This window comes from Scyliorhinus torazame, chromosome 30, assembly GCF_047496885.1.
Source record: "Scyliorhinus torazame isolate Kashiwa2021f chromosome 30, sScyTor2.1, whole genome shotgun sequence".
NCBI lineage: Eukaryota > Metazoa > Chordata > Chondrichthyes > Carcharhiniformes > Scyliorhinidae > Scyliorhinus > Scyliorhinus torazame.
The window spans coordinates 9,995,930-10,023,857 of record NC_092736.1 but is presented as its reverse complement, the minus strand read 5'-3'; the positions used below and the strand labels follow the sequence as shown (position 1 = coordinate 10,023,857).

General features: G+C 45.9%; 1 protein-coding gene across 2 annotated transcripts in view; it reads right to left on the bottom strand.

Moving 5' to 3' along the window:
* Window positions 1-27,928, bottom strand: part of scaper (S-phase cyclin A-associated protein in the ER) — a 464,954-nt gene that overhangs the window by 212,351 nt on the left and 224,675 nt on the right. For both annotated transcript variants that reach the window (XM_072492784.1, XM_072492785.1), the window contains one exon: window positions 25,755-25,881. In XM_072492784.1, coding sequence (XP_072348885.1) covers window positions 25,755-25,881 — 127 coding nt within the window. The remainder of the gene's footprint in view (window positions 1-25,754; window positions 25,882-27,928) is intronic.

Genomic DNA, 27,928 nt, shown 5'->3' with positions numbered 1-27,928 from the left:
CAGCAGGCGTCAGCTGACTTACGGGAGTGACATGGGGGGAGCAAAAAAGCTAGACAGGGGTCTAGTGGGGGGAGGTGAGGGGGGGGGGAAGGGTTGCTGCTGCACTGGCCGAAAGGGAATGGGACACAGAAGAGGTGGTCGGGACGGGGATCCTCCCTCTGGGGGACTGGAGGGTGAGGGAGGCGTGGACACGGGACTGGCCCAGAAAAGGAGATGGCTAGTCGGCGGGGCGTGGGGGGGGGTGAGAGCCCCTCCAATCCGGCTGATAACGTGGAATATGAGGGGCCTGAATGGGCCGGTGAAGAGTGCTTGAGTGTTCGCGCACTTAAAGGGACTGAAGGTGGCGGACCAGGTCAGGTTAAGAAAGGGATGGGTAGGACAGGTATTCCACTCGGGACTGGACGCGAAGAATAGAGGGGTGGCAATATTGGTGGGAAAGCGGGTGTCATTTGAGGCCAAGACTATTGTAGCGGACAAAGGAGGGCGATATGTAATGGTGAGCGGTAGGCTGCAAGGGATGTGGGTGGTGTCGGTAAACGTATACGTCCCGAACTGGGATGATGCAGGATTCATGAAGCGCATGTTGGGGCGCATTCCGGACCTGGAGATAGGAGGCCTGATAATGGGAGGGGACTTCAATACAGTGTTGGATCCAGCACTAGACCGCTCCAAATCAAGGACTGGAAAGAGGCCGGCGGCGGCCAAGGTACTTAGGGGGTTTATGGATCAGATGGGGGGAGTGGACCCATGGCAGTTTGCAAGGCCGCAAGCCAGGGAATTTTCTTTCTGCTCCCATGTACACAAAGCCTACTCCCGGATAGATTTCTTTGTTCTGGGTAGGGCGCTCACCCCGAGGGTGGAGGGGACGGAGTATTCGGCTATAGCCGTTTCGGACCATGCCCCACACTGGGTGGAACTGGAGCTGGGAGAGGAGAGGGACCAACGGCCGTTGTGGCGGCTGGATGTGGGACTGCTGGCGGACAAGGTGGTGTGTGGGAAGGTGAGGGGGTGTATCAAAAGGTACTTGGAGGCCAACGACAACGGGGAGGTGCGGGTGGGGGTGGTATGGGAGGCGTTGAAGGCGGTGATCAGGGGAGAGCTAATTTCCATTAGGGCTCATAGGGAGAAGACAGAGGGTATGGAAAGGGAGAGGTTAGTGGGGGAGATTTTGAGAGTGGACAGGAGATACGCAGAGGCCCCGGAGGAAAGATTACTTGGGGAAAGACGACGGCTCCAGACGGAGTTTGACCTGTTGACCACAGGGAAGGCGGAGGCACAGTGGAGGAAAGCGCAGGGGGCGACCTACGAGTATGGCGAAAAGGCTAGTCGGATGCTGGCACACCAGCTCCGTAAGAGGATGGCAGCGAGGGAAATAGGGGGAGTCAAAGATGGAAGGGGAGCCACGGTTCGGAGTGCGACGAAAATAAACGAGGTATTCAAGGCCTTTTATGAAGAGCTGTACAGATCCCAGCCCCCAGCGGGGGAAGAGGGGATGAGACGATTCCTAGATCAGCTGAGATTCCCGAGGGTGGAGGAGCAAGAGGTGGCTGGTTTGGGGGCACTAATTGGGTTGGAGGAGCTGAGCAAGGGTTTGGGGAGCATGCAGGCGGGGAAGGCCCCGGGACCGGACGGGTTCCCGGTGGAGTTCTACAGGAAGTACGCAGACCTGTTGGCCCCGCTACTGGTGAGGAACTTTAATGAGGCAAGAGAGGAGGGGACCCTGCCCCCGACAATGTCGGAAGCGCCAATTTATTTGATCCTAAAGCGGGACAAGGACCCACTGCAATGTGGATCGTACAGGCCGATCTCGCTCCTCAATGTGGATGCAAAGTTGCTGGCAAAAGTGCTGGCCACGAGGATCGAGGACTGTGTCCCGGGGGTAATCCACGAGGACCAGACGGGATTTGTAAAGGGCAGGCAACTAAACACCAATGTGCGGAGGCTCTTAAACGTGATAATGATGCCATCGGAGGAGGGAGAGGCGGAGATAGTGGCAGCTATGGACGCGGAGAAGGCCTTTGACCGAGTAGAGTGGGAGTACCATTGGCCATGTCATTGAGGGAGTCTAATAAATGGAGGGGGGTGGTCCGAGGGGGAGAAGAGCATCGGGTGTCGCTATGTGCGGATGACCTGTTGCTGTACGTGGCGGATCCAATGGAGGGGATGGTGGAGGTCATGCAGACTCTAAGGGAGTTTGGGGAGTATTCGGGCTATACGCTCAATGTAGGGAAGAGTGAGCTCTTTGTATTACAGGCGGGGGACCAAGAAAGAGAGATAGGGGACCTACCGCTGAGGAGGACGGAGGGGAGCTTTCGGTATCTGGGGATCCAGATAGCCAGGAGTTGGACCCTACATAAACTGAATCTGACGAGGTTGGTGGAGCAAATGGAGGAGGATTTCAAAAGATGGGACATGTTACCGCTCTCGCTGGCGGGTAGAGTGCAGTCGGTCAAAATGGTTGTCCTTCCGAGGTTTCTGTTTGTGTTTCAGTGCCTTCCCATCGTGATCACTAAGGCCTTTTTTAAGAGAGTAGGCAGGAGTATTATGGGGTTTGTGTGGGCGAGTAAGACCCCGAGAGTAAGGAGAGGGTTCCTGGAACGCAGTAGGGACCGAGGAGGGTTGGCGCTGCCAAACCTGGGGAGCTACTACTGGGCAGCAAATGTGGCGATCATCCGCAAGTGGGTTATGGAGGGAGAGGGGGCGGCATGGAAGAGGATGGAGATGGCGTCCTGTAAAGGAACGAGCCTGGGGGCGTTGGTGACGGCACCGCTGCCGCTCTCGCCGACAAAGTATACCACGAGCCCGGTGGTGGCGGCAACGCTTAGGATCTGGGGCCAGTGGAGACGGCACCGGGGTGCAATGGGAGCATCGGTGTGGTCCCCGATCAGGGGTAACCACCGGTTTGTCCCGGGGAAGATGGACGGGGGGTTCCAGAGCTGGCATCGGGCGGGGATTGGAAGAATGGGGGACCTGTTCATCGACGGGACGTTTGCGAGCCTAGGGGCACTGGAGGAGAAGTTTGAGTTACCCCCGGGAAATGCCTTTAGATATATGCAGGTGAGGGCTTTTGTGAGGCGACAGGTGAGGGAATTCCCGTTGCTCCCGGCACAAGAAGTTCAAGATAGGGTGATCTCGGGTGTATGGGTCGGGGAGGGCAAGGTGTCGGAAATACACCAGGAGTTTAAAGAAGTGGGGGAAGCGCTGGTAGAAGATTTGAAGGGTAAATGGGAGGAGGAGCTGGGGGAGGAGATTGAGGAAGGTCTGTGGGCTGATGCCCTAGGTAGGGTTAATTCCTCCTCCTCGTGTGCCAGGCTCAGCCTGATACAATTTAAGGTGGTCCACAGAGCGCACTTGACGGGGGCGAGGTTGAGTAGGTTCTTTGGGGTAGAGGACAGATGTGGAAGGTGCTCAGGGAGCCCGGCGAACCATGTCCATATGTTTTGGTCATGCCCGGCACTGGAGGGGTTCTGGAGAGGAGTGGCGGGAGCAATATCTCAGGTGGTGAAAGTCCAGGTCAAGCCAAGCTGGGGGCTAGCAATATTTGGAGTAGTGGACGAACCGGGAGTGCAGGAGGCGAAAGAGGCCGGCATTCTGGCCTTTGCGTCACTAGTAGCCCGGTGAAGGATCTTGCTAATGTGGAAGGAGGCGAAGCCCCCCAGCCTGGAGGCCTGGATAAATGATATGGCTGGGTTCATAAAGTTGGAGGAATAAGTTCGCCTTGAGAGGGTCTGCGCAGGGGTTCTACAGGCGGTGGCAACTGTTCCTAGACTATCTCGCGGAGCATTAGAGGAAGGTCGGTCAGCAGCAGCAGCAACCTTGGGGGGGGACGGGGACGTCCTGGGAGGGGGGGGGGGGCGAGAGGGGGCACTGCCTGGGAGGGTGGATGAGCAAGAGATAACATGAAGGGTTGGGGAAACTGGCACGTACGGGTGAGGGCCAGTGTACAAAGCTGTGTAAATATATCATTTTGCCATGTATATATTTTGCTCTGCGCGATTTCTCTTTTTTGTTTTGTTACGGGGGGGGGGGGGGGGTCGGGTTATTGTTTGTATGGGAGAAAAATTGTGTTAAAAAACTTTAATAAATATATTTAAAAAAATAAAATAAATAAGAGCTACAATTTTGCAGCAACGCTGTAACATTTGCCTGAGATTAGGGGGGCAGGCAGCCAACAATGCAGTACGCAGCACTGCAACAAATCTTTCCAGTTGAATGTTGTCATTCAATTTTCAAGTCAGTCGAATTTAGGACTGGTGCAATTGTTTTTTTTTCAGTAGTGAATCTTCTTTCCAGTTCTCCAAAAGCAGTTTACTCCCGGTGTTGTATTAAGCAATTTGAAATCCAACAAAATTACTCCATGTTCAAAATTAGCCAATTTGAAAGGTCCATACCTTGCTTGATATGATATCCTGGGCTAGTGCGCAGTCAGGCCCGGCCTTGCTTGACCCGGAGTCGCAACACATGTGAAACTAGATTTTATGTTAATGTCCGTGGCTTTGATTGTGTCAAACTGACTAGTCACCAGATTTGTAAAATTTAAACACCAGCAAACTTTTACAAACAGTAATTATAATTAAATAGGCAAAAAATATAAGTGGCTATCTACTATCTGATTCCCAACCACCCCCCTTTGTAACTCCCCCTACTCTCTATCTATAATATATATAACATATACACAAACAAACAACACAGAGGGTAACGGTGTTTGAGAGGTAAAGAAAATATAAGAAAATAAAAGGATAAGGATCTTTGATTCAGATGGATGTCTTCCAGTTAGTTTCTTTCTTTAGTTTGGTATTTTCTTTTCCTTTAACTTATAATGATCTTCACTGCAGACTCAGAGACAGAAGGCAACCTGCAGCAGAGAGAGGGAGAAAACAGTTCCTCTTCCTTCGAGGGTCTCGAGGTTTCTGGCAGGTTCTCTCCAAAAAAAAAAACACCTGGCAGGAACTAATCGCTGACTGTTGTCAGGCAGAACACTATCCCTGGCCAACCCACCGGTTGCCAGTTAGCCATTCGACCAAATTTCTCCAAAACCGGTTCCTAAGATTCATTCGGTGCCACGAGTCTGGTTGCTCCTCTCCAAAATACAAAACCTAGGAACACAGTGTCCTGGCAAGCACTGTTCTCTTAAAAGGCACATTCGATTATGGGTCCATGGACCAAAAATAATAAAATAAAATAAATGGGAACAAACAAAATTAACAGGAAGGACTCTTACACTGGCAAGCTCAGATTAAAATAACCGGTTTAATGCCTAAAATATAATACTCGTCAATCTCCCTTAAAAGACCATTAATAAATAATGTTTTCGTTCATTGAAAATTAGTGAGTGCAGCACAACCTTCATTCATTAATAAGGTGTCAACCATCCGCCCAGCCTTGCCTTCACAAAAATCAACAAAAGTAAGTTTCTCCAGAGAGAATATGTGCAATGGCATGTACAATTTCAGCATTCCTATCATCTGAGATGAGTGAAACCCAGAAATCATTGTGAACAGAAATGTCGGAGAAAGTCCTGGGAATATTCTATTATGAGTGCTCAATGCAACAGAGTGGATCAGTCACCAAATCTGAAATTCACTCACAGAGCTAAAGGCAGCATTCAAAGTGAAAAGGATACAATCACACAAAGTCACATGTTCAAAACGGGTCAGAAGAGCAAATCTCAGATTATCAAGATTGCCAATAATTCCAAGCAGCTCCCATTAGCCTGCAGAGCACTAGATATGCACTGAACTTCCTGCAGAAGGCAGGAACTATGTGAATCCTTAATGAATTAGGTGATCAATTATGAGTAAGCAAAAGCAGCAAATATAATGGATAGCTGGGATGTCGATTCCCAAAGGATTGAGGGAATTATTCCAGCACTAAAAGCCAAACCATTACCATGCTTAGTAGGTAATTGCACCCACGCTACAGCAGTGAGGCATATTAGCTAGAAAGGTCCATAATTCAATCCTTGGCATTTGTTGTCAGCCCAACTTACCCAACATGGCAGTATAGGGGTGGGAGAGCTAATCGTAATCGATGTAGCAAGACTAATGGCTGATGTGGAGGTTGCAAGAATAGACTCATGCCGCCCCCCCCCCCCCCCCAAATTAGGGTAATGGATGAAAAAAGGCCATTCCTGCTCTGTATATCACACAATTCCTGTTGGTTGTGGTTAACTGTGAATTCCGAGGTTGGGTCATCAGTCATCAATTACCTTGCTGATGGTCACTGTGCACACTTTAACATTGAATGGTGGGTGAAGTAGCGGAACATTGAATGGTGGGTGAGATAGCGGAAAGGCATCTCCTTCCTCCCGCCCCCCCCCAACCTAAACATACCGCACCTTGAGCTAGCAATCCATTAATGAAGGAAAAATCTCTAGTCAGTGTTTAACTTGATTGATGAGGAATTTTAGCTTCCTGAGCATCCTCAGAGTCTATCGACCCGCTGCCTTTGCAGAGTGTTAAGGGAAGCACAGCTGCGCCAATCATCAAAGTCAAAAGAGAAGGTTTTACAGGGGAAAGAAGATTGTCACTTGAGTACTCAGAGCTGGTCACTAGCGCACTGGAGGAATTCTGTATTGGAAGCTTATTCCCTTTATAATCCTCCAGAACTCAGTGAATTTAAACACAAACATTACAGGCCTTCCACTAAGTGCAGAGCAAAGTATTTGTTCTCCAGAAATACCTGACTTGCTGAATATTTCCAGTATTTTCTTCCTTGGACTTCAGATTTCCAGCGTCTGCAATATTTTGCTCTCTGATAAATTTGCTCTCACGCCTCACATACCCAACATTGGTGGGAACAAATGAAACATACATTTGCGTGATCCAATTGAACAGTGCCAAGATAATCTTGTTCTAGACGTTGGGTTAATTGGGGCTGAAAGAGAAGAGTGTGCACCAAATTTGAAAATGAAGCTCACGTTAAGTTCTAAAAGGGAACACATACGCCTCGATTCCGATTGGTTACTGAATAGGAACAGGTTGATTCCACTCTCAAAGAACCCAGGAGTCAATCAGTAACTCCTGTTGTGGCGCAAAACATTTTTTGAGATTTTATCAATTTTTTTCTGCACCCTTCTTCCTGGCCCTCAAGAAACTGGTTGTGGCTGGAATAGGGTTCTACAGTTGCTGCCGTTTTGCCGGTGCCTTACTCGCATGGCTAGTTCCTTGTGCACAATACGTTGATGTATCTTGGCAAGCAATTCAAAAAGGGAGGGACTCAGTGCAGAACCTAAATTTGTTCTCACTTAATCCATATACTTATTTTTGTTTATAAATTTAGAGTGGGCTAAACAACTGGCTTGTAATGCAGAACAATTGCAGCAGCGCGGGTTCAATTCCCGTACCGGCCTCCCCGAACATGCGCCGGAATGTGGCGACTAGGGGCTTTTCACAGTAACTTCATCAAAGCCTACTTGTGACAATAAGTGATTATTATTATTATTATTATTATTATTATTATTATTATTATTATTATTATTAGAGTGCCCAATTATTTTTTTTCCAAATAAGGGGCAATTTAGCGTGGCCAATCCACCTACCCTGCACATCTTTGGATTGTGGGGGTGAGACGCACGCAGACACGAGGAGAATGTGCAAACTCCACACGGACGGTGACCTGGGGCCGGGATCGAACCCGGGTCCTCGGCGCCGTGAGGCAGCAGTGTTAACCACAGTGCCACCATGCCGCCCCTCGCATTATATAAATATGGTGATATTTCCCTGCAACAGTAAAGGAACCCCAATCATTTTACCCCCACCGTTGATTAGGGATGCTGTGGTCAATTGTAACAGTCTCCGCTTTCTTGGCATAGACTAGGGATTACATAAATATATTCTGCACTGTTGGGATTCTGCAGAATTTGTGAAAATCAAATGCCTCTTTAAATATGTAAATACAAGTTGAATGCAAGTATATTACTGTGGAATCTGGTCATATAATCTCAAGCATTAAGCAATAAGGTTTCACACTGAATTTTTAAAAAAATTACTATTTTTAAATGCTTGATGCAGTGTGTAAAATCGAATAGTTAAATTCAGAGCAAAAAAACGATTTGGATTTCAGCTGCAATTCCTGCCAAACAGAAAAAAAATGACAAAAATCATAAATTATTTCATCTGTTCTATTAGCGCTGAACTGCGATGTTTCCTTTCCCTAGAATGAAATGACAGTGCAGCCTAACCATTAAAAGGCCAATAACCACATAAAAACCTCCTTCCACCAATTAGATCCTTGCAGATAGTTTTACAAGTGTGTCCACAATGAGTACTTTGTTCAGTGTTCACCAGGCAAGGCCACTCCCAACTTATTGAACTGTGATACAATTAAGAAAAATGCAACTCCCACAAAGGCATCTCGGAAACCCACAGGGATGATATGTTGGACACTGCTTGTTAACTCTCTCACAACTGAGTCCATTACTGCAGATTACAATACATTTTAGATGTGTAGTCGCTGGCCATGTGGACTTCAATTTCTTTTCCCTGCTATTAAACTTCTAAGAGCCATTTGAAGGTGAAGAAGGAGGGCGCCAGAAGTCAATCTTTACTTTGTTTAGTTAATTCGCAAAGTGAAACATTCCAAGGGTATAGCTCCTAACCCTGGTCACCATCTGTCACAATAGGTGTCTCTTTATACGTGCTCAAATAATTAATGCCCTCCTCGTGTTTTTCCTTACCCTTAATTTTCTCTTTAAACAAAACTTGCAATTTTAATTTTCTTTTCCTGGCTTATGTTAAAATTCACTGGTTGACGTGTTTTCCCGGGGAAGGGGTGATTTGCAGGAGGTGGAAACAATGATATAACTTAGATTTTCAGTCAGGGGTTAGTGCATATTACAAGCGACTCAGTTGAGCAGGAGCAACATAAAGCTCCGGAGTAAAGTGGTAATTAATGGGAGACAGCAGACTGTGGAGAGCAAATATTCTCAGCGCTCTGAATTGTAATCCTGACATACAACTGTGTGCAACATTTATAGTACTGACTCAGTTCTTTCACTGGAAAACTGTCAACACGGAATATTAAAAAACAATCTTACTTTTATTGCTGTTTCTTCAAAAAATCTTTTTGTAAATGGAAGGGGATTCAAGGGCATTCAATCCTACAAAAGAAGGACAGCACGGTGGCGCAGTGGGTTAGCCCTGAGCCTCACGGCGCCGAGATCCCAGGTTCGATTCCGGCTCTGTGTCACTGTCTGTGTGGAGTTTGCACATTCTCCCCGTGTTTGTGTGGGTTTCGCCCCCACAACCCAAAGATGTGCAGGATAGGTGGATTGACCACGCTAAATTGCCCCTTAATTGGAAAAAATGAATTGGGTACTCTAAATTATTATTTTTTAAATCCGACAAAAGAAAATTTATTTAGAGCTGTTCATCATTAATTCATCAGTGCCAGCTTGTTGTGAGCTGAGACTCTGAACTTGCACTTGCATAGTGTTTTTCACAACCTGAGGATGATCCAATGTGCTTTACAGCCAATGAACTACTTACAAAGTATAGTCATTGTTGTAATGTAGGTGAGATGCAGCAGCTACAGCTGACTTATTCCTCTGATGAATGAAAGCCAAAAGCTACAGCATAGCTGACGAGATAATTACAACTAATTCCATGTAAAACTCACTTCTGCAAATAAGAAATCAAGCAGATAGCGTAATCAGATCAGATGCCTCATGAAGTTGCACTGAGGTAACTTCAGCGCTCCCAAGTCTTTAAGACACTCCTGCATAGGACTCAGCTGTGATGTACTCCATGGTTGAAATGCCTGCCAATGCACACAGGCACATTCTCTCACTCAGTTCATACATGAAGAATAGTTATTTTGGGCGGCATTCTCCGATTTTCAGACTATGTGCCTTGGGCGGGGGTAGGAACATGGAGTGTTTCCTGCTGCGGAGGCTGGTGGCAAAACATGCCAAATCTTCCAGGCCCGACCTCATTAATATTGCCCTCAGGTATTTTACCCCATATTCCGTGGCGGTGTATGTCTGGATGGCATGTAGTCCGCTGCTGTGTCCAGGTGCCATATTGAAAAGACATCCAGCGCCACTGACCCACTATCGAAGAACGAAGGTGAACCTCCTGAGAACGAAGATGGAGGCTGGAAAATGGACTCTCTCCAGGACATCTAATCTGGAAAGGCCACCTGAAAATGCACCCCTAACCCACTGCTGTGGTGTTCCAAGGTTGCAGGCTGCCCCCATCCTGAGCTTCAGAGGCAACCACAGGCATTGTTCAGGTGGGTCTGGACATCTGCACGCCATGTGGTTATCGAACACTGCTCTGCATGCCATGAGATTCATGCTGGCCTCTGGCTGGTATTCCAACCCACCACAGTGGGCACCTGCAGAAGACCCCACTGTAAATGCACACTGGGCCTCCCACCATATTCTCCCCCTACGCCTGCCATCGAACCTGCCGGTGGGGCTTGGGAGAATTCAGTTCCTTTTCGCAGCAGCATAGGGCCGCCAACATATAGGTGTGTGTAAGCGTGAATGTGTTTGTGAGGCTGAGAGAGTAAGTGTGTACATGTGAGACTGCACGTGTGACATTGTGAGAAAGCGCATGTGTGTGAGATTGTGTGTGTGCGTGTAAGAGTGAGAGAGTGTGTGAGACTGTGAGAGAGTGAGTGTGAAAGTGAGTGTGTTCTTGCATGCATGTAGGTAAGAAAACTGGGCAGAGGGTAAAAAATGATCATGGCTGAAATACTGAAATATTATTCATGGTTATTTTGCATTATAAATAGAAACTAAAGAACAAAGATTTAGAACAGAGTACAGGTAAAACTCTGCAGTCCCAGGCACTTCCTTGTATTTCTGAAGCCAATTATTAGCTTTAATTATTTATATATTCGTCGTTGAGCTTTTTAAGTGCAACCTGACTGCGGAAAACTGGTTAGGTTGTGAAACTTTTGATTGTCTTTTGAGGCAACCAGGTTGGGTTTATTAATTGTTTGCATGCAAATCCCACAATAAACCTGGTCACCCATGGGGAGAAAAATACATTGACCAAAACTGCAATCAGCTGCTGGGGGAAGATTAAAACCTCTTAGACACAAAAATATCACAGGAAATATCTGACTTCAAGGCTACTTAATTGTGTGGGATGGTACGCAGTATTCCAGTCCATCCATTGTGCCATCTAGCGATGGGACACAGTCATTACAACTGTTCATGGCGTGAGATGGCAAAATGGTTACATGCAACAGGAACGGGAATTTATTTTCCATTGATGTGCAAGTACTCACCCTTCAAATAATTTAAAACTATTAGTAAAATATAGGTTATTGCTGTGGTGGTACAATTTCTCCTTGCCACACCTCTTATTTCTCTCACCCCATTCCTACATCACTCAGCATCAGAACTATATTAAGGACATCTCCTTCGGGGTGAAAGTGTGATGAACATATTAGCATGAAACTACTATTCTAATGAAACTGCTAACCTGTGTACTTGTAAAATCAATAGTTGAATAGCTTTCATATTTATTATTTCACTGAGTATGGGTTTGGCTGGCTAGACAAACATTTATTGCCCATCCCTAATTACCCTTGGGAAGACAGTGGTGAGCCACTTGCTTGAACCGCTGCAGTCCATGTGGTGTTGGTACACCCACAGTGCTGTTAGGGAGTGAGTTTGAGGGTTTTGACCCAGTGTAGGAACGGCCAATATATTTCCAAATTATGATGGTGCGTGGCTCAGAGGGGAACTTCCAGGTAGTGGGGTCCCACGTGTCAGCTGCTCTTGTCCTTCTAGATGGTGGTGGTGGTGGGTCTGGAAGGTGCTGTCGAAGGAGCTTTGAGAAGTTGCTGCAGTGCATCTTGCAGATGGTGCACACGGCTGCCATTCTGCATCGGTGGTGGAGGAATTGAACGTTTAAGGTGGTTGCTGGGCTGGCAATCAAACGGGGCTGCTTTATCCTGGATGGTGTCGAGCTTCTTGAGTGTTGTTGGAGTTGCACTCATCCAGGCAAGTAGAGAGTATTCCATCACCCTCCTGACTTGTGTCTTGTAGATGGTGAACTTTGGTGAATGGTATAAAGATTTTCCTCATATAGATTTCTTATTAATGTATTTGTTACTAAAATCGGACACAAAACATACAAGTACATGTAGTAGTGAAATCTGAAATAACTCAAAACGCTGGAAAAACTCAGCAGGTCTGGCAGCATCTGTGGAGAGAGAAACAGAGTTGACATTTCAAGTCCGTCTGGCCCTTCTACAGAACTTATATTATATATATGTACATATATTGTATATGTAGTAGAGTATGGTACATAAAGAGTTAGTGTTAGTCCTGCCCCTATAATGATGTAAGGGACATGACTCAGAGCCAGGGTCAGTCCAGAGACGGATAGAGTTGGGTAAAGGCCTAGATTAGAGTCAGCTCCATGCCTGTACCCTCTACTATAAATATGTACATAGTTATGGGTTGTTAATAAAAACATATTCTACACAACCTACTTCATGGTGTCCAAAATAGGATTAATCAGTATACATTCCCCTGCTCTTGTTACCTATAAAGAGTAAACACCCAGTAGGATGCTGAGGCTGCAATTCATTTTGTTTGTCTGGCGATGTTCACAGAACAGCCAAGGTTTGTTGTGAAGGTTTAGGATGCCATCAGAACAGCACCTGAATCAGTGCCTTGCAAACGCAGTTTGTAATCTTACATATTATCCCAGTTTCAGCACCAGCCTTATCCATTCAAAACTGTGATTCATCATCCAAGAACTTGCCCCAACTTAACTGTACAAAAGTAAAAATGAACAGAACAAATAAACCTTTAGTGTCCATTAACCCAAACACACAAACATTCGAGATGAAAGTAGAAGAGAGAAGGAAGTGTCGTTCAAAATAACAAAACAGGAAATGGAAACGTAAAATAAGAACATTTTCTCAACCACAGTCAGTCCATCACCATCTTCAAAAAGGAAAATAATCTGATCACCATTTCAAACTCGAAATGTTAACCTGTTCTTCCCACTTTGCGGATCCTCTGTGAATCTCCAGCACTTTAATTCCAAATCAAATTTAATTCTTCAGCTTGCCCTTCAAATAGATGGAATCATAATTTCTGACAATCCCCTGACAAGCTATCTGAAATGTCGCCTGAACTACTGATTATTTAACCACATTATTCTCATTAAATATTTAACTTTAGCAAAAGAAACATCTACATGGGTCAAAAATGGATATTCTTCATCTGCCTTAAATGCTGCAAAACGTTCAAAACCTTCTTTCAAAACATGTTATGTTCTGAATTTTCCTTCATAAGGTTATCAGGTGTGCTTTGACATCTTTAAGGCATATTCTATTTCTACACTACCCCCTGCTGAGAATCTGTTTGCAAACTATTTTATTGGACTCTCCCTTAAATGCACACAAATTGAATTGCTTGTTTTTCTGAGTTGCAACTACTGCAGAGCCCTTTTCCCAAAGCCGCAAAATATTAGATATCTCCAGACACCTTGACAGCAATGCCAATCAAATGGGGTATTCATTCCCTTAAGACAAGGCAATTTTATAAAACACTTACTGAAATTGCACCATCAGGTGACAGTTACATTAGCAAGCTATTGCTGGGAATTCTTGAAAATTCACACTTTCAATGGGGAGAAGGACATCAAATGTCCAAAAATCATCGGCTTTATAAAAAGTGTCGCAAGAAAAAATGCAAAGCACCAGATCCCTCCCGGAAATATATGCAACCAAGAAGTGAATTCTGTTGAGATCAATCATATCTGGCTGAGATATTATGCAAAAATGGAAAGGAGTGCCGGGGGAGGGGGGGACCATCTTATAAAGGGCAACAAAAGCTAACAATGGCAGTGCTGGTTGTCATCATTATTTGACAGACTTTCCGATCAGAGGCCAACAGCCAACTCGATTTTTTCTTAAAAAAAACAAAACTTATTTATAATCAGCTTGGCAGGAGGCCAGACGAAACTCATTTAGAGACAGGTCATCAAAATACGGTGAATGACTCGTCAGAGATGATGGTGGATTTGCCTCCATCTCTCCATGATTCAATTTAATAAAAATATTGAATCGTTCATTAAAATTTTATGAAGCCACTAAGTCACCCCACGCGTCAATTCCTTTATGCACACACACTGAAGAAACATTTTGTCACTGCACCGATAAAAGTATTTTTTAGAGAAAGTTCATTTTCATACTTATACATACATAAAGTCTCTCCTTTATACCCACAGAATTGCAGCATTTTATGTTCCAGGATTCAGTCATTTTTTAATCTCAAATTTGGAGGGTGAATAGTACAGTGCACTGATATCCCATCGCACTGAACCACAGCATGCTCCAGCATAAATGTGCATGTTTGCACATCAAGTGGCGAATTTAAATAAGGCAATGGTGGAAGAAGGGGAGGTGAGAAAGAGAGACACGGGAAACTTCCACAGTTGAGGGGAAAAGAGAAAATGGGACCAGAACACCACCTTTATAATGGCAATTCAGAAAAAGTCTCAATTTTCCTCCATGCAGAGCTAAAAAAAATAAAATAATGTCCATTCCAATCAAGTAGCTTCCCCTGCACATAGGTAACTGATATTGGAGGATGGAAATCTGCTGTGACATTCTTCTTGAACTTGTTCATTTGCAGCAATAATTAAATCAGTAGCACAGAAATGTTCTTGGTTCCTTTCAATCACAGAGACATAACATGGGGGCGGTGAGGGTGGAGGAGAGTAGGACATCAGAAGGAGGATACCAAACTCTTAGTCTCCACAGCATAAATATAAATCATTTAAAAATGTATTACAAGGTGAACATTTTTTCAGTATTTTCGTTATATTGGCGAGATGTGCAGGGAGGTAAAATATTTTACACCTTCTGATTTCCGTCAACTTTCCGTGCTCACTGTCACCTGAAGGTGTTCACTTGATTTGATTCCAATGTCCTTGCCTTCAAATCTTTTCAAAGTCTACCCCTTCCCTATCTTAACCGCCTTCAAACATGTGACCCTTAACACGCTTTGCTTCTCCAACTCCAGCCTGGTTCTTGCTCCCCATTTCACAATAAGCTGCTTCTTTAGCAGCAGGGGAGACAGTAGCGTAGTGGTATTGCCACTGGAATAGCAATTCAGAGACCCTGGCTAATGCTCAGGGAACATGGGTTCAAATCAGTTCCTCAGGTACTGTCCTCGGCCTAACCATCTTCAGCTGCTTCATCAATGACCTTCCTTCCAACATAAGGTCAGATGTGGGGATGTTCGCTGATGACTGCACAATGTTCAGCACCATTTGCAACTCCTTAGAGACACTGAAGCAGTCCACGTGCAAATGCAGCAATACCTGCACAACATCCAGTCTTGGGCCGACCAGTGGTAAGTTAACATTCGGACCACACAAGTGCCAGGCAATGACCATCTCCAATGGGAGAGGATCTAACAATCTCCTTCTGGCAATCAATGGCATTACCATCATTGAATCCCAACTATCAACATTCTGGGGGGTGACCATTGACCAGAAACAGAACTGGACTAGCCATATTAATACTGTGGCTACAAAAGGTCAGAGGCTAGGAATCCTGTTGTGAGTATCTCACCTTCTCACTGTCCACAGCCTAATAGGCACAAGTCAGGAGTGTGATAGAATACTCCCCACTTGCCTGGATGAGTGCAGCTCCAACAACACTCAAGAAGCTCAACACCATCCAGGACAAAGCAACTCACTTGATTGCTCCCCCTTCCACAAACATTTACTTCCTCCACCACCAATGCACAGTCGCAGCCGTGTGTACCATCTACAAGATGCACTGCAGGAACTCACCAAGGCTCCTTCGGCAGCACCTTCCAAACCCACGACCAATACCATCTAGAAGAAAAGGGCAACAGACACATGTGAACACCACCACCTGGATGATCCCCTCCAAGTCACTCACCATCCTGACTTGGAAATATATCGCCGTTCCTTCACTGTCACTGGGTCAAGATCCTGGAACTCCCTCCCCAGTAGCACAGTGGGTGCAACTACACCACATGAACTACAGCGGTTCAAGAAGGCAGCTCCCTACCACCTTCTCGAAGGCAATTAGGGATCGGCAACTATGCTGGCCTAGCCAGCAAAGCCCACATCCTGCAAAAATGAATTTTTAAAAAAATCCGGTGGAATTGAAATTCAATTAGTAAAACTTTGAATTAACCACAAAACTATCATTGAGTGTTGTAAAAACTCATCTGATTCACTAATGCTACTTAGGGAAGGAAATTGGCCTTCCTTACCTAGTCTGGTACAGCAATGTGGTTGTCTCTCAACTGTCCCCTTAAATGGCCCAGTAAGCATCGTTCAAGGGAAATAAGGGACAGGCAACAAATGGTAGCCTTGCCAGCGATGCCCATATCCCATGAAGGCCTAAAAAAAAGAAAACCACTTGCCCTCTGGAACTCTCCCTCCAAATCTTGTCCTTGACTGTGCTTTTGCCCCATTAACCTTTCAGCGCTTTGTCATGACCTGACATTCCTTCTCTGCACGTGAGGAACACTGTAGAAATGATCCTTATAGCTCTCTTTCCCAAGTTGTCTTTTTGTGCCCAGTCTTACTGAATGGGCCAACAGTGAGTATCTGGAGGCTATTTAGCTTTGGCTAAAATCACAGTTGAGCCTGATTCAGTTCATACATTCTAGTGGGAATCACCAAAAAGAATTGGAAAGCTATAACTATTCCCCTCTCGCAGCAACTTCAGAATCTTAATTTTTAAAAAAAATTTAGAGTGTCCAATTATTTTATTTTTTTTCCAATTAAGGGGCAATTTAGCGTGGCCAATTTACCTAACCTGCACATCTTTGGGTTGTGGGGGTGAAACCCACAGAGACACGGGGAGAATGTGCAAACTCCACACGGACAGTGACCTAGGGCCGGGATTCAAACCCGGGTCCTCAGCGCCGTAGGCAGCAATGCTAACCAATGAGCCACCATGCTGCCCTAGAATCTTAATTTCTGGCAGTGATATAGAAATAACTTAATCATGACCCAAGCTACCATAGTCACTTTAATCAATACAATCAAACTTACCGTTGCAAGACATGTTAGTAAGCTTTACAGAGGTAGCGCAGTATCACTAGTTTGATATCAACACAACAGAATCTGCATTTGTTACAGTGCTCATCAGGCACATAATTGCCTTACACTGGTGGATAAACGGCAGGCACCACGCAGACAAAGAGCAAAAATAACAAGTGCCTGGGTGCTGGTGAAAGCATAGTCGCAGAGACTTCTTGCAAGGCTTTTAAAGTCAGGACGTGTGTGTGTGTGTGTGTGTGGGGCGGGGGGGGGGGGGGGGGGGGGGTGGAGAGAGGGAGAGAGAGAGAGAAGTTGTGGGCCAAAGTTTCAGAATTCATAGTTATTAATGGAGAGGCCAATAATGGTTGAGTAGAGAACAAGGAAAAAGTCGGTTTTGGAGGGTGGCTGTAGAGGGGTGCAGCTGGAACAGATCACTGAGAAAGAGAGAGTGAGGCCATGGGGATTGAAGGATTTTTACAAGATTCTTAAGGCAAATAACTGGGAAACAGGAAGTGATGGGGACGATGAGATGCAAATAAGGATGCAGGGGTACAGACATTGATAGGGATTAATGCCACAGGCCATGACGCTGTGCACGAGAAGCATTAGACAAATCAGGAATACAGATTCCAGAGATCTGACCATACTCTTAATACAATCTGAATTTTGGTCAGTAATTCTGTTGATTCACCATTAATTGTTGAAACTATTTATATTCCTGTTTTGCTTTTAAATGCATGAACATGTAAGTGAACAGGTGACACCATCTATTCTGCTGTCCCTTTGGCCAATATCCTGAAACCAGTGAGTCATTAGCAAATGTACATCTGTGTAACAAGCTCTCACACAATTTGACAGCTTTGATGGATATCAGCTTCTCAAAGACTCCACCCCGCCATCTCTAGATATTTTTCACCCTCCCCAGGGAAATTCAATTAAGAGTGTCTGTTCCCACCCATCAGTCAATGATTGACACCATCAGGATTCTATCCACAGCTCATTGACATGAGATGTGTCTGGGTTTGCAAGTTAGCAAGGGAATTACAGCCTGCTGGTTTGAAAATGCTAATTTTTTCTTCTTCATAAAACAGAATCTGAATCTGCCCTTGCTGCCTATACAGATTACAACTTGTAGGCTATTGAAAACATTGCCAACCGCAGGTTTGTTTTCAGGGCCAAAAGACATTTTAAAAGCCTGGTTATACAGTGCTGTTTTCATTGATGATTTGGCTTAGATAAAAGCAAGCTGTGCACTCTAATTTGAGCATAAAGTTGTCTAAATTGTTAATGGCATAAGACTACCATCAGAATGCAGTACCTGGCTGCCTTCTTTTAAAAAAATAAATTTAGAGTAACCAATTCTTTTTTTCTAATTAAGGGGAAATTTAGCGTGACCAATCCACCTACCCTGCACATCTTTTGGGTTGTGGGGGTGAAATCCACGCAAACACGGGGAGAATGTGCAAACTCCACACGGACAGTGACCCAGAGCCGGGATCGAACCTGTGACCTCGGCGCCGTGAGGCAGCAGTGCTAACTCATTGCGCCACCGTGCTGCCCTCTGGCTGCCTTCTTTAACCGAACACCCAGCTTCTTCAGACCCTGTTAATAATGTTACTCCTTTGCCATCAACTCCCTGTCTATACACTCGGGATAAAACCATGGCATTCTGTTTTATCTCGAGCTCAGTTTCAAATCCCTATCCATCAACAAACGGTGTATTCCTGCCTGTGAAACATTCTTCACCTCTGGCCCTTCTTTCACTGAAACCTCTTTCCATCCTGTTGTCACTTCTACACTCAGTTATTGCAATGCCCTCCTTGCTAACCTCCTGCTCTCCGCCATTCACAAACTCCAACTTATCCACAATATAGGCACCCACGTCCTGACACACACAATGTATTTCCTGTTAATCAACCCCATCACCTTTACTGACCTGCAATGACTTCCTTTCACCTAAAATATTACGTTTAAATCTCTCACCCTCGTCTTCAAATTCCACCAAGAGAAAGTACAACCTCCTCCAGCCTCAAATGCTCTCCAGTACCCTTTGATCTAACTCTGGCGCAGCTTTCAACTGCCTCAGTCCCACTCCCTTCTTAAAACCTTCACCTCTGCACTTCACTTTCCTTTTTAAAACTCTCTCAAAAAACATTTATCAATCAGGCTTTCAGTTAAATAAATAAATAAATCTTTATTATTGTCACATGTAGGCTTACATTAACACCACAATGAAGTCACTGTGAAAATCCTCTCGTCGCCACATTCCGGCGCCTGTTCAGGTACACAGAGGGAGAATTCAGAATATCCAATTCACTCAACAGCACGTCTTTCGGGACTTGTGGGAGGAAACCGGAGCACCCGGAGGAAACCCACGCAAACACGGGGAGAACGTGCAGACTCCGCATCGCCAAGCCAGGAATCGAACCTGGGACCCTGGAGCTGTGAAGCAACAGTGCTAACCACTGTGCTACCGTGTCGCCCTGCACTCCTCTTTATCTTTGCTACCATATTTCAGCATCTGTTATCCCAACTATCTCTATTAGAATGTCTTTACCATACTGCTGCTGCTTTGGTTCCACACAGGCTGCAGTATAATATCAAATTACCAGAGATCTTTATAAACAGTTTTAACCTCTCGCTAGTTTTTTTTTTGTCTCCCCAGTTCTCTCTTGAGACAGTTGTTTTCTTCCTGCATTATGATTTTCATGAGCACCAGACAGCCTCTGGCATCTCACTCCAGTGGCTACTATTCATGTGTGAACCTTTGCAGAATGCGGCAGTGGACTATTTAGCCATCCACGGGGTCTTAGAGCAGAATCCAATTCTGCCATCACCTGAAATTCGCACACTTCCAGCAGAGCTCCCTAGATATTAATCTGGACAGGAAGCGTGTTTCAACTCAAGGGTGCCAAAGCCAGTGGTGGTATCTCCACATCCATCCCAATTTAGGTCAGCACAAATTTCAATTCAATCCTTTCCTGGCTTCTTTTGCTGGACTGATCACCAATACATTAATCTTAAATTTCACTTTTAACATTAACAGAAGTGGGCATTAGAACATAAGCAGCTATTGAACACTTTTAACCAGGTTTGAAGTATATACGCAAACAAAGGACACCATTTTCCCTCATCAGAGAGCTGACAGTATAACTCGTATTCTCTTCTTAGCAGGTACCAGTTTCAAATCAGTACCTACAACAGCCATTTTCAAAGTGGGGGTTGCGACCCTCGGGTGGGTCGCGGGCGGATTTTGGGAGGGTCGCGGAGACGTCCATCGCGGCGTTCCCGATCGCGGGAATTCACACGCAGCAGCCGGCTTTTAACAATGCTGGCTTAGAGCGGCTTTACAAATGGCGGCCTTGACCAGCTAAAAAAATGCGGGCACACTGCGCACTCGTGCCCGCTCATCAGTGCGCATGCAGCCCGGGAGTGTTGGGACCTGAATCCGGGGTCAAAGTGCGATCACGGCATGCTGGCGGCTGACTGCGTGGTGATCACCGATGATGAACCAGTCTATGACCTTGATCTGTTTTGCATCTCTGAACATTACTCAAATGATCTGGAGAGAGTATATATTCCTCATGGTTTAATCATGGACAGAACTGAACGTTTGGCAAGGGGTATAATGAAAGCCATGGGGAATCATCACATTGTCACTCTCTGTGTACTGAATGGTGGCTATAAGTTTTTTGCTGACCTTTTAGAGTACATTAAAGCAATGAATCGAAACAGTTCCAGTCAATCCCAATAACGGTGGACTTCATCCGCTTGAAGAGTTACTGTAATGATCAGTCAACAGGGGAGCGACTCAGAGTTTACAAACTGAGGAACGAAATCCACGCTTTCCTCCTCGAGAAATTGTCCTCTCTGGCTGATTCGTTTGCTGATGAAACTTGAATTATGTCCTACCTTGCAGACATCTTTTCAATTCTAAATGAACTGAACCTTAAATTGCAAGGGAAGGATGATGATTGGTTTTAGCACTGTGAAGAAATTGCAGCTTTCCAAAACTCTTTGAAAGTTTGGCAATTGCGAGTGCAAAGCAAAAATTACTACACGTTTCCCACACTGCTACGACGCATCGAAGAAAACAGCATTAGTAAGGAAACGGTAAATGGACTGGCAAGCCTGACTCCAAATGAAGCTGACTGAATTTCTGCACTTCAGCTTTGACAGCACATTGACGGCACAAGTCAATGACACTGTCAGTATTCTGGAGCAGCGTCTCCGAGGGGTATCCGGAGCTGAGTAAACTGAGCATTTTGTTGCTTTTGTCCTTCACAACGACCTACACAAAGTACCCGGCTGAATCCTGCACCCAATATGCGCATAGCCCCCTCCTCCTGTGAGCCTGATAGGAGTGCGATTGGGAGTACAAAGCAGGCTCACCTCTCGCATTAAAGGCAAGAGAAAATGGTGGGTCCCAAAGGTCGACTGGCGTGGGTCCCAAAGGTTGGCCAGTTGGTAAAATAGGTTTCCGGAAAAAAAGTTTGAAAACACTGACCTACAATGCGACAACATCCTGAAAGTAATCCCAGCACAATCAAATGGGCCACGTGCAATATTTGATGTTTGCTGTGATATTAATCAGGGTGGGGGTGGAGGGGGGCTACAGTTCCACCCCCTGCCAAATTCTGCCCCGAGATGTAGTGCCAAACCCGGAAAAGTAATCCAGCAGCTGCTGAAAGCTGTTGTTGGTTTGTGTTGTGGTCAGGAGTGACTCTTGCTTTCATACTCTCAGAAGTATGAACCTTAAAAAAGAACAAAATGTTTTTTTATATTAAAAAAACTCTTTCCAGTGACTCTCAAAATGCAGAAACCCTGCCAGTTGTCTGTATCTGGGTAGAGAGGTTCAGCAGGCATGGTTAAAAAGCTATATCTCATTTCCACTGAAACCTAACCCTTCTTACTATAAATGAAAACAAGCAGCATCGGCCGATAATAAGGAGATTTCCTAGAGTTCTGTGCAAGTTTATCAGCATTATGGAATTCACCTTCAGGCACCAGAACCGCTTGAATATGTTAAGCATTATGTCATACATACAAATATAGTCATCAGCAGTAATCTATTTTTAGATTAATAAACATAATTTCTGAACAAAATCTTAGTTAACTCAGAAGTCAGGTGGTATATTCCACTTCCCCACCCCCACATCAAATAAAACAACAAAGAATGCAAGAATTTCTGTGCTCTACTAAGACATCACCTGCAATACTTCTGATTTTCATAAGAGGACAAAGAGCACCTGAGGTGAGACAAGCCGTAACGCCTTTATACATTGTTCAGATTTACAAAGGGCAGTTAATCTCACTGACATTTTATCAAGAGCTGTAATCTCAATCAATGCTGTGCTTGAGGGCCGTCTTCTGGAATGCTGTCACAATGTACACCGTGAATCTGTGTGTGAGATTTCCCATGTAGTAGCACTCCTGATTTCAAATGTGCCACTCTGGTCAACTCATCTTAACCATTGTTCATAAAATGAAAAGATGGCGAGGAGAGGTTTGTTCGGCACTATTCAAAATGATCAGATACTCTGCAACCACTCCAACAGTATTTCAAACAAAAAAACAATATAAAAAGTTGTGCAACCGTTAGTCTTTATCAGTGTCACAAGTAGGCTTACAGATGGGATTCCTCCGAGTGCTCCGGTTTCCTCCCACAGTCCAAAGATGTGCAGGTTAGGTAGATTGGCCATGCTAAATTGCGCTTAGTGTCCAAAAAGATTAGGTGGGGTAACTGGGTTACGGGGATAGGTTGGAGTTGTGGGCTTAAATGGGGTGCTCTAGTGGGGAGGGGAGGGGTGAATAGAGAGCGGGGAGGGGGGAAGAGAGAGAGCGGAGCGGGGAGGGGGGAAGAGAGAGAGCGGAGCGGGGAGGGGGAAAGAGAGAGAGCGGGGAGGGGTGAATGGGAGGGGAGCGGGGAATAGAGAGCACGGAGGGGGAAGAGAGAGAGCAGGGCGGGGAGGGGGGGGAAAGAGAGAGAGCGGGGCGGGGAGAGGGGAAGAGAGAGAGCGGGGCGGGGGGGGGGGGGGAAGAGAGAGCGGGGCGGGGAGGGGGGAATAGAGAGGGAGGGGAGGGGGAATAGAGAGGGAGGGGAGGGGGGAATAGAGAGGATGGGGAGGGGAGAATAGAGAGGGAGGGGAGGGGGGAATAGAGAGAGCGGGGAGGGGGAATAGAGAGGGAGGGGGGAATAAAGAGGGAGGGGACGGGGAATAGAGGGGACGGGGAGGGGAGGGGGAATAGAGGGGAGGGGGGAATGGAGGGGAGGAGGGAATAGAGGGGACGGGGAGGGGAGGGGGAATAGAGGAGAGGGGGAGGAGAAGGGGGAATAGAGGGGATGGGGAGAGGGGAATAGAGGGGACGGGGAGGGGGGAATAGAGGGGGCGGGGAATAGAGGGGGCGAGGAGGGGAGGGGGGAATAGTGGGGATGGGGAGGGGAGGGGGGAATAGAGAGAGCGGGGAGGGGAGGAGGGAATAGAGAGAGCGGGGAGGGGGAAATAGAGAGGGCAGGGAGGGGGAAATAGAGTGAGCGGGGAGGGGGGAATAGAGGGGGCGGTGAGGTAAGGGTGGAATAGAGAGCGGGGCGGGGAGGGGGAAATAGAGTGAGCGGGGAGGGGGGAATAGAGGGAGCGGGGAGGGGAGGGTGGAATAGAGAGCGGGGCGGGGAGGGGGAAATAGAGTGACCGGGGAGGGGGGAATAGAGGGAGCGGGGAGGGGAGGGGGGAATAGAGAGCGGGGCGGGAGGGGGGAATGGAGAGAGCGGGGAGGGGAGGGGGGGAATAGAGAGATCGGGAGGGGAGAATAGAGAGGAAGGGGAGGGGAGGGGGGAATAGAGAGGGAGGGGAGGGGGGGGAATAGAGAAAGCGGAGAGGGGGTAATAGAGAGAGCGGGAGGGGAGGGGGAATAGAGAAGGAGGGCAGGGGGGATTAGAGAGCGGGGAGGGGAGGGGGAATAGAGAGAGTGGGGTGGGGAGGGGGAATAGAGAGAGCGGGTAGGGGAGGGGGGAATAGAGAGAGCGGGGAGGGGGAAAAAAAAAGAAAAGAAAAAAGAAGGAAAAAAATTAAAATAAAAAATAAATAAATAAATAAATGGGGTGTTCTTTCCAAGGGCCGGTGCAGTCTCAATGGGCTGAATAGCCTCCTTCTGCACTGTAAATTCTATGATTCTATGATTAACACTGCAATGAAGTTACTGAGAAAATCTCCTAGTCGCCACACTGTGGCGCCTGTTTGGGTACACTGAGGGAGAATTCAGATTGTCCAATTCACCGAACAGCACGTCTTTCGGGACTTGTGGGAGGAAACCCACGCAGACACGGGAGGAACGTGCAGACTCCGCACAGACAGTGACCCAAGCAGGAATCAAACCCGGGTCCCTGGCGCTGTGAAGCAAAAGTGCTAACCTCTGTGTTTCCGTGCCGCCCCATTATATGTCAATCATGTTTTAGGTGTCATATTTAAAAGTTTAGTATATGAAAATAAGGAAAGGCAGTCATTTCATGCCAGTTTATTCTGACCTGGAGATAGAAATTTATGTCTGTCAACCTCGTATCTGTCAACCTAGAAATGTGTCTACTTACAACAAGGTAGCATGGTTTTAAATGCAACAGTGAAGGTAAATAGAGGTCCACCTTAGCAGCATTTTATATGTTACAAGGCAGTCACATTCTTGTTTCTATAAAATAGCCTATTCTCTATTGTTTGAAAATGGTCTTATTGCTTCTTCATTAAAGGAAAGGCAGTTACTCAATTCCTGTCTTAAAAGCCTAATAGGAGTTACATTTTGGTGAAGTTTCTTAGCAGCTGCCACCCAGCCAGAGGACAACAAACGGAACAGGAAGAGGAGGATGAAGAGCAGAAGGAGAACAATGAGGCAACACGAACACTCGCTGCAACTTGCATTTAGACAACAACCTTTAACATAAAACAGTCCCACGGCATTTTACAAATAGTTGTACAACTAAGCTGAGAAACGAGAGAAGAGAAGGGGTCAATAAACTATCTTGGTCAAAAAGATGGTTTATTGAGGAGATTATAAAAAAGCAGTCGAGGAACTTGGGAAGGAAGTTGCAAAATTTAGAGCCAAAACAGGTAAAAGCTCTGATACTAATGGTAGAGCGCGCGGGGATGGATGCACAGGAGGCTGGTGAGAGGAGCAAAGCATGCAGGATGAAATATAGGGTAAAGGAGATGGCGAACTCTGGATGGGGAAAAATGGTATGGAGGGATTTATACACGAGCATAAGGATTTTGAATCCATCGCAATTGATTTCTGATATTTTGGAACTGCTTCTTTCCAGATTGCCTGTAACTGTCCTCCATGTGCGTTGAAGCTGAACATCACTGCATAGCAATGGCGAGAACATTCATGAGGGATGACTTGCACAATAAAATATCCACCGCAGTTGCCATGTCTGCAATTGAAAACTAATGCATACAAGATGGAAGAGGGAGATAGAAGTGAGTACATGGGTGTAGGTCTCCTCACACTATCCAGAGTACTTGTACAAAGTTTCGTACAGGCGCCAAATTATTTTGCTCCAATACTGAAACAGGATTTGATGCCGCTTTGAAATCACAGACTCCCCTTCACATTGTGCCAAATCTTGTCAGCACCTTGCACAAAAATTCACTCAAATGATGAATGGTCTTTCCGCCTCAATAATTATAATTGTAAGGAGTTGTCTCCAGAATCTTATTTGATAATTCACCAAAGTATTGTAACAGCCTGCAGTACCTGTTTCTCCAGTATGCGGTTGATCTCGCCCAATGTCCTGTCTAGAGAAGACACCTTGTTGTTTGCCCAAGGTCCACTATCCTGTCCATGTTGCTGCTTCAGGAGATCTTTCACTAACCTCTGAAGTCTGTAAAGATAAAAGTGTCAACTAAATTAGTTCCATCGTTCATTACTGAAAGGAGGTATTGTTGCTAACTTTTGGTTGGCTCTTAAATCGTAATTTGCTCTGTTTGTTTAACCTTTGCTCTAGAGTCGCCAGGTATCTTTATACCGCCACGTTCAAGTTCAAGTAATGATCAATAACTCAACACACCAATTAGTAAGATTCAAATCAAAGCACATTTATTATACACAGTAAATCACTACTCAAGCACACTCTACTTTCTAGACTATTCCCATCACTAAAAGGCCTATACTTAGCTTTGGACTGGCCCATCAGGTCAGGGGAACAAATGGCCTTTCGTTCAGGTCCTGAGTCTGCAGGATTCAAAAGCTGGTAAGGACTGGTAGCAAGGAGCGCCTATCTCGTAGCGTGCGTTGACTTGAGACTTACTTGGTTGGCGGCAGCTGAGACAGGTCACTCTCACGGGTTGATTCAAGTTGCTGAGTGACCCTGCCAAAGAACGATTTGAACTTGGGGGCTTTACTTTATAGTCCCCAGGGGCTTCCTGCCCTTCGGGGCGGACCCTGTACCTGGTTCCAAGTGATTGGACTGCGTTCCGATCACATGGATCAATTTCTCCAATACTGGAGTTGTTTCCTGATCGTTGGGTGGTCTCTAAATGTTCGTTGGCCTTCCTTTGTCTTGGCTTCTGCTGGCGCCGAGGAGTCTGGCTTGCCTTTATTCACCTTAACTGTTGCCATTGTGCCTTGGAATCGCTCATTACTATGCAGATGGCTGCTGCATTACTATGCAGATGGCTGCTGGTTTCAGTGCTGTCTGATTGTTTTGCAGGTTTCAATATACATAATCGCGGCATTTGCTACTCTTTGCCTGTGTTGGCTGAATTTCCCTTCAGCCTTTGCGGTTCTCCATTTTAAGTCGGGAAGTGGCCAACCCAGGTGGCTATACTCCCTCCTTGTGATCCCGAACGCGAAGCGTGACAGATCACATAACTGCGTTGTCTTCATTCCCTGACCCGGTGAGCACTCTTCTATGACCTCTACACTAACCATAACTATGAAAGAAAAATTTTAACTAACAATCTAAGTGGCACTATGTCAAAACAGGGACATGCATTACAAAATTTAAAAAACGGTACCTTTAACTGTCCTCAATAAACTACACTCACTAAATATTCAGTCATATTAACTTCCTAAACAATACAAAATGAAAGCAGCATTTAAATTTTTCCTGGCTTGGCAGTCAAGCACAGGGGTGTACAATATTTCCATTTCTTTATTTACAGAAGAACGCAAACGAACATCCTTTATTATAGATCGACGGACTCTGGGCCTGGAGAAAACCGAAAATAGGGGATCTCATTCTGTATACCGGGGTGCTAGCGCGGTAGGCTCTCCTTCTCCATTTCCTCATGCGGATAGTCTGCACGATGCTGCAGAGTATCGGCAACACTAATAGGGATTCGACTACGTAGGAAAGGGAGTTCCACGTTATGAGCTTATCACACCATGATGGTGTATCGGAGACTATCTCTGGGTTCTGTGTGCTATGGGGAAGTGAATCATTGACGGCTGGGGGGGGGGGGGTTGGGGTCAGGGGGTTCGCGTACGCGCGCAACCGGGTACAAATTGCAATAACGAAAAACACGTATGCAGTCTTCATTGTCATCTTCTTCCTTCTCTTCTCTTCCTTTCCCTTTTGTCTCTTTATCTGGAGCTTCTGGGGTTCTGTGGGATCAAGCATAGTGTATGTTACTATCTTGGTTAATATCTCGTCTGTTAGTATGTCTGTCCTTCAGTGCCAATTCTCCCTTTACAATTTGTCACCATGTGTGACTCCCTCATTTTAAAAAAAAACGAATATTCAGGTCAAGACACACTTAAAATACTGAAACAGTGCGAGCCGTCTCGCAGGCTGTGCGATTTACCCTCCAAATGTTTGAGGGTGTAGATAGCATAGGGATGGCAACCTAAGGGTTGCCTGAAAACACAACAAAACTTTTATTTGAACCAAGAATGCCAAAATGAGGTGCGTATGGGCCACGACGGGT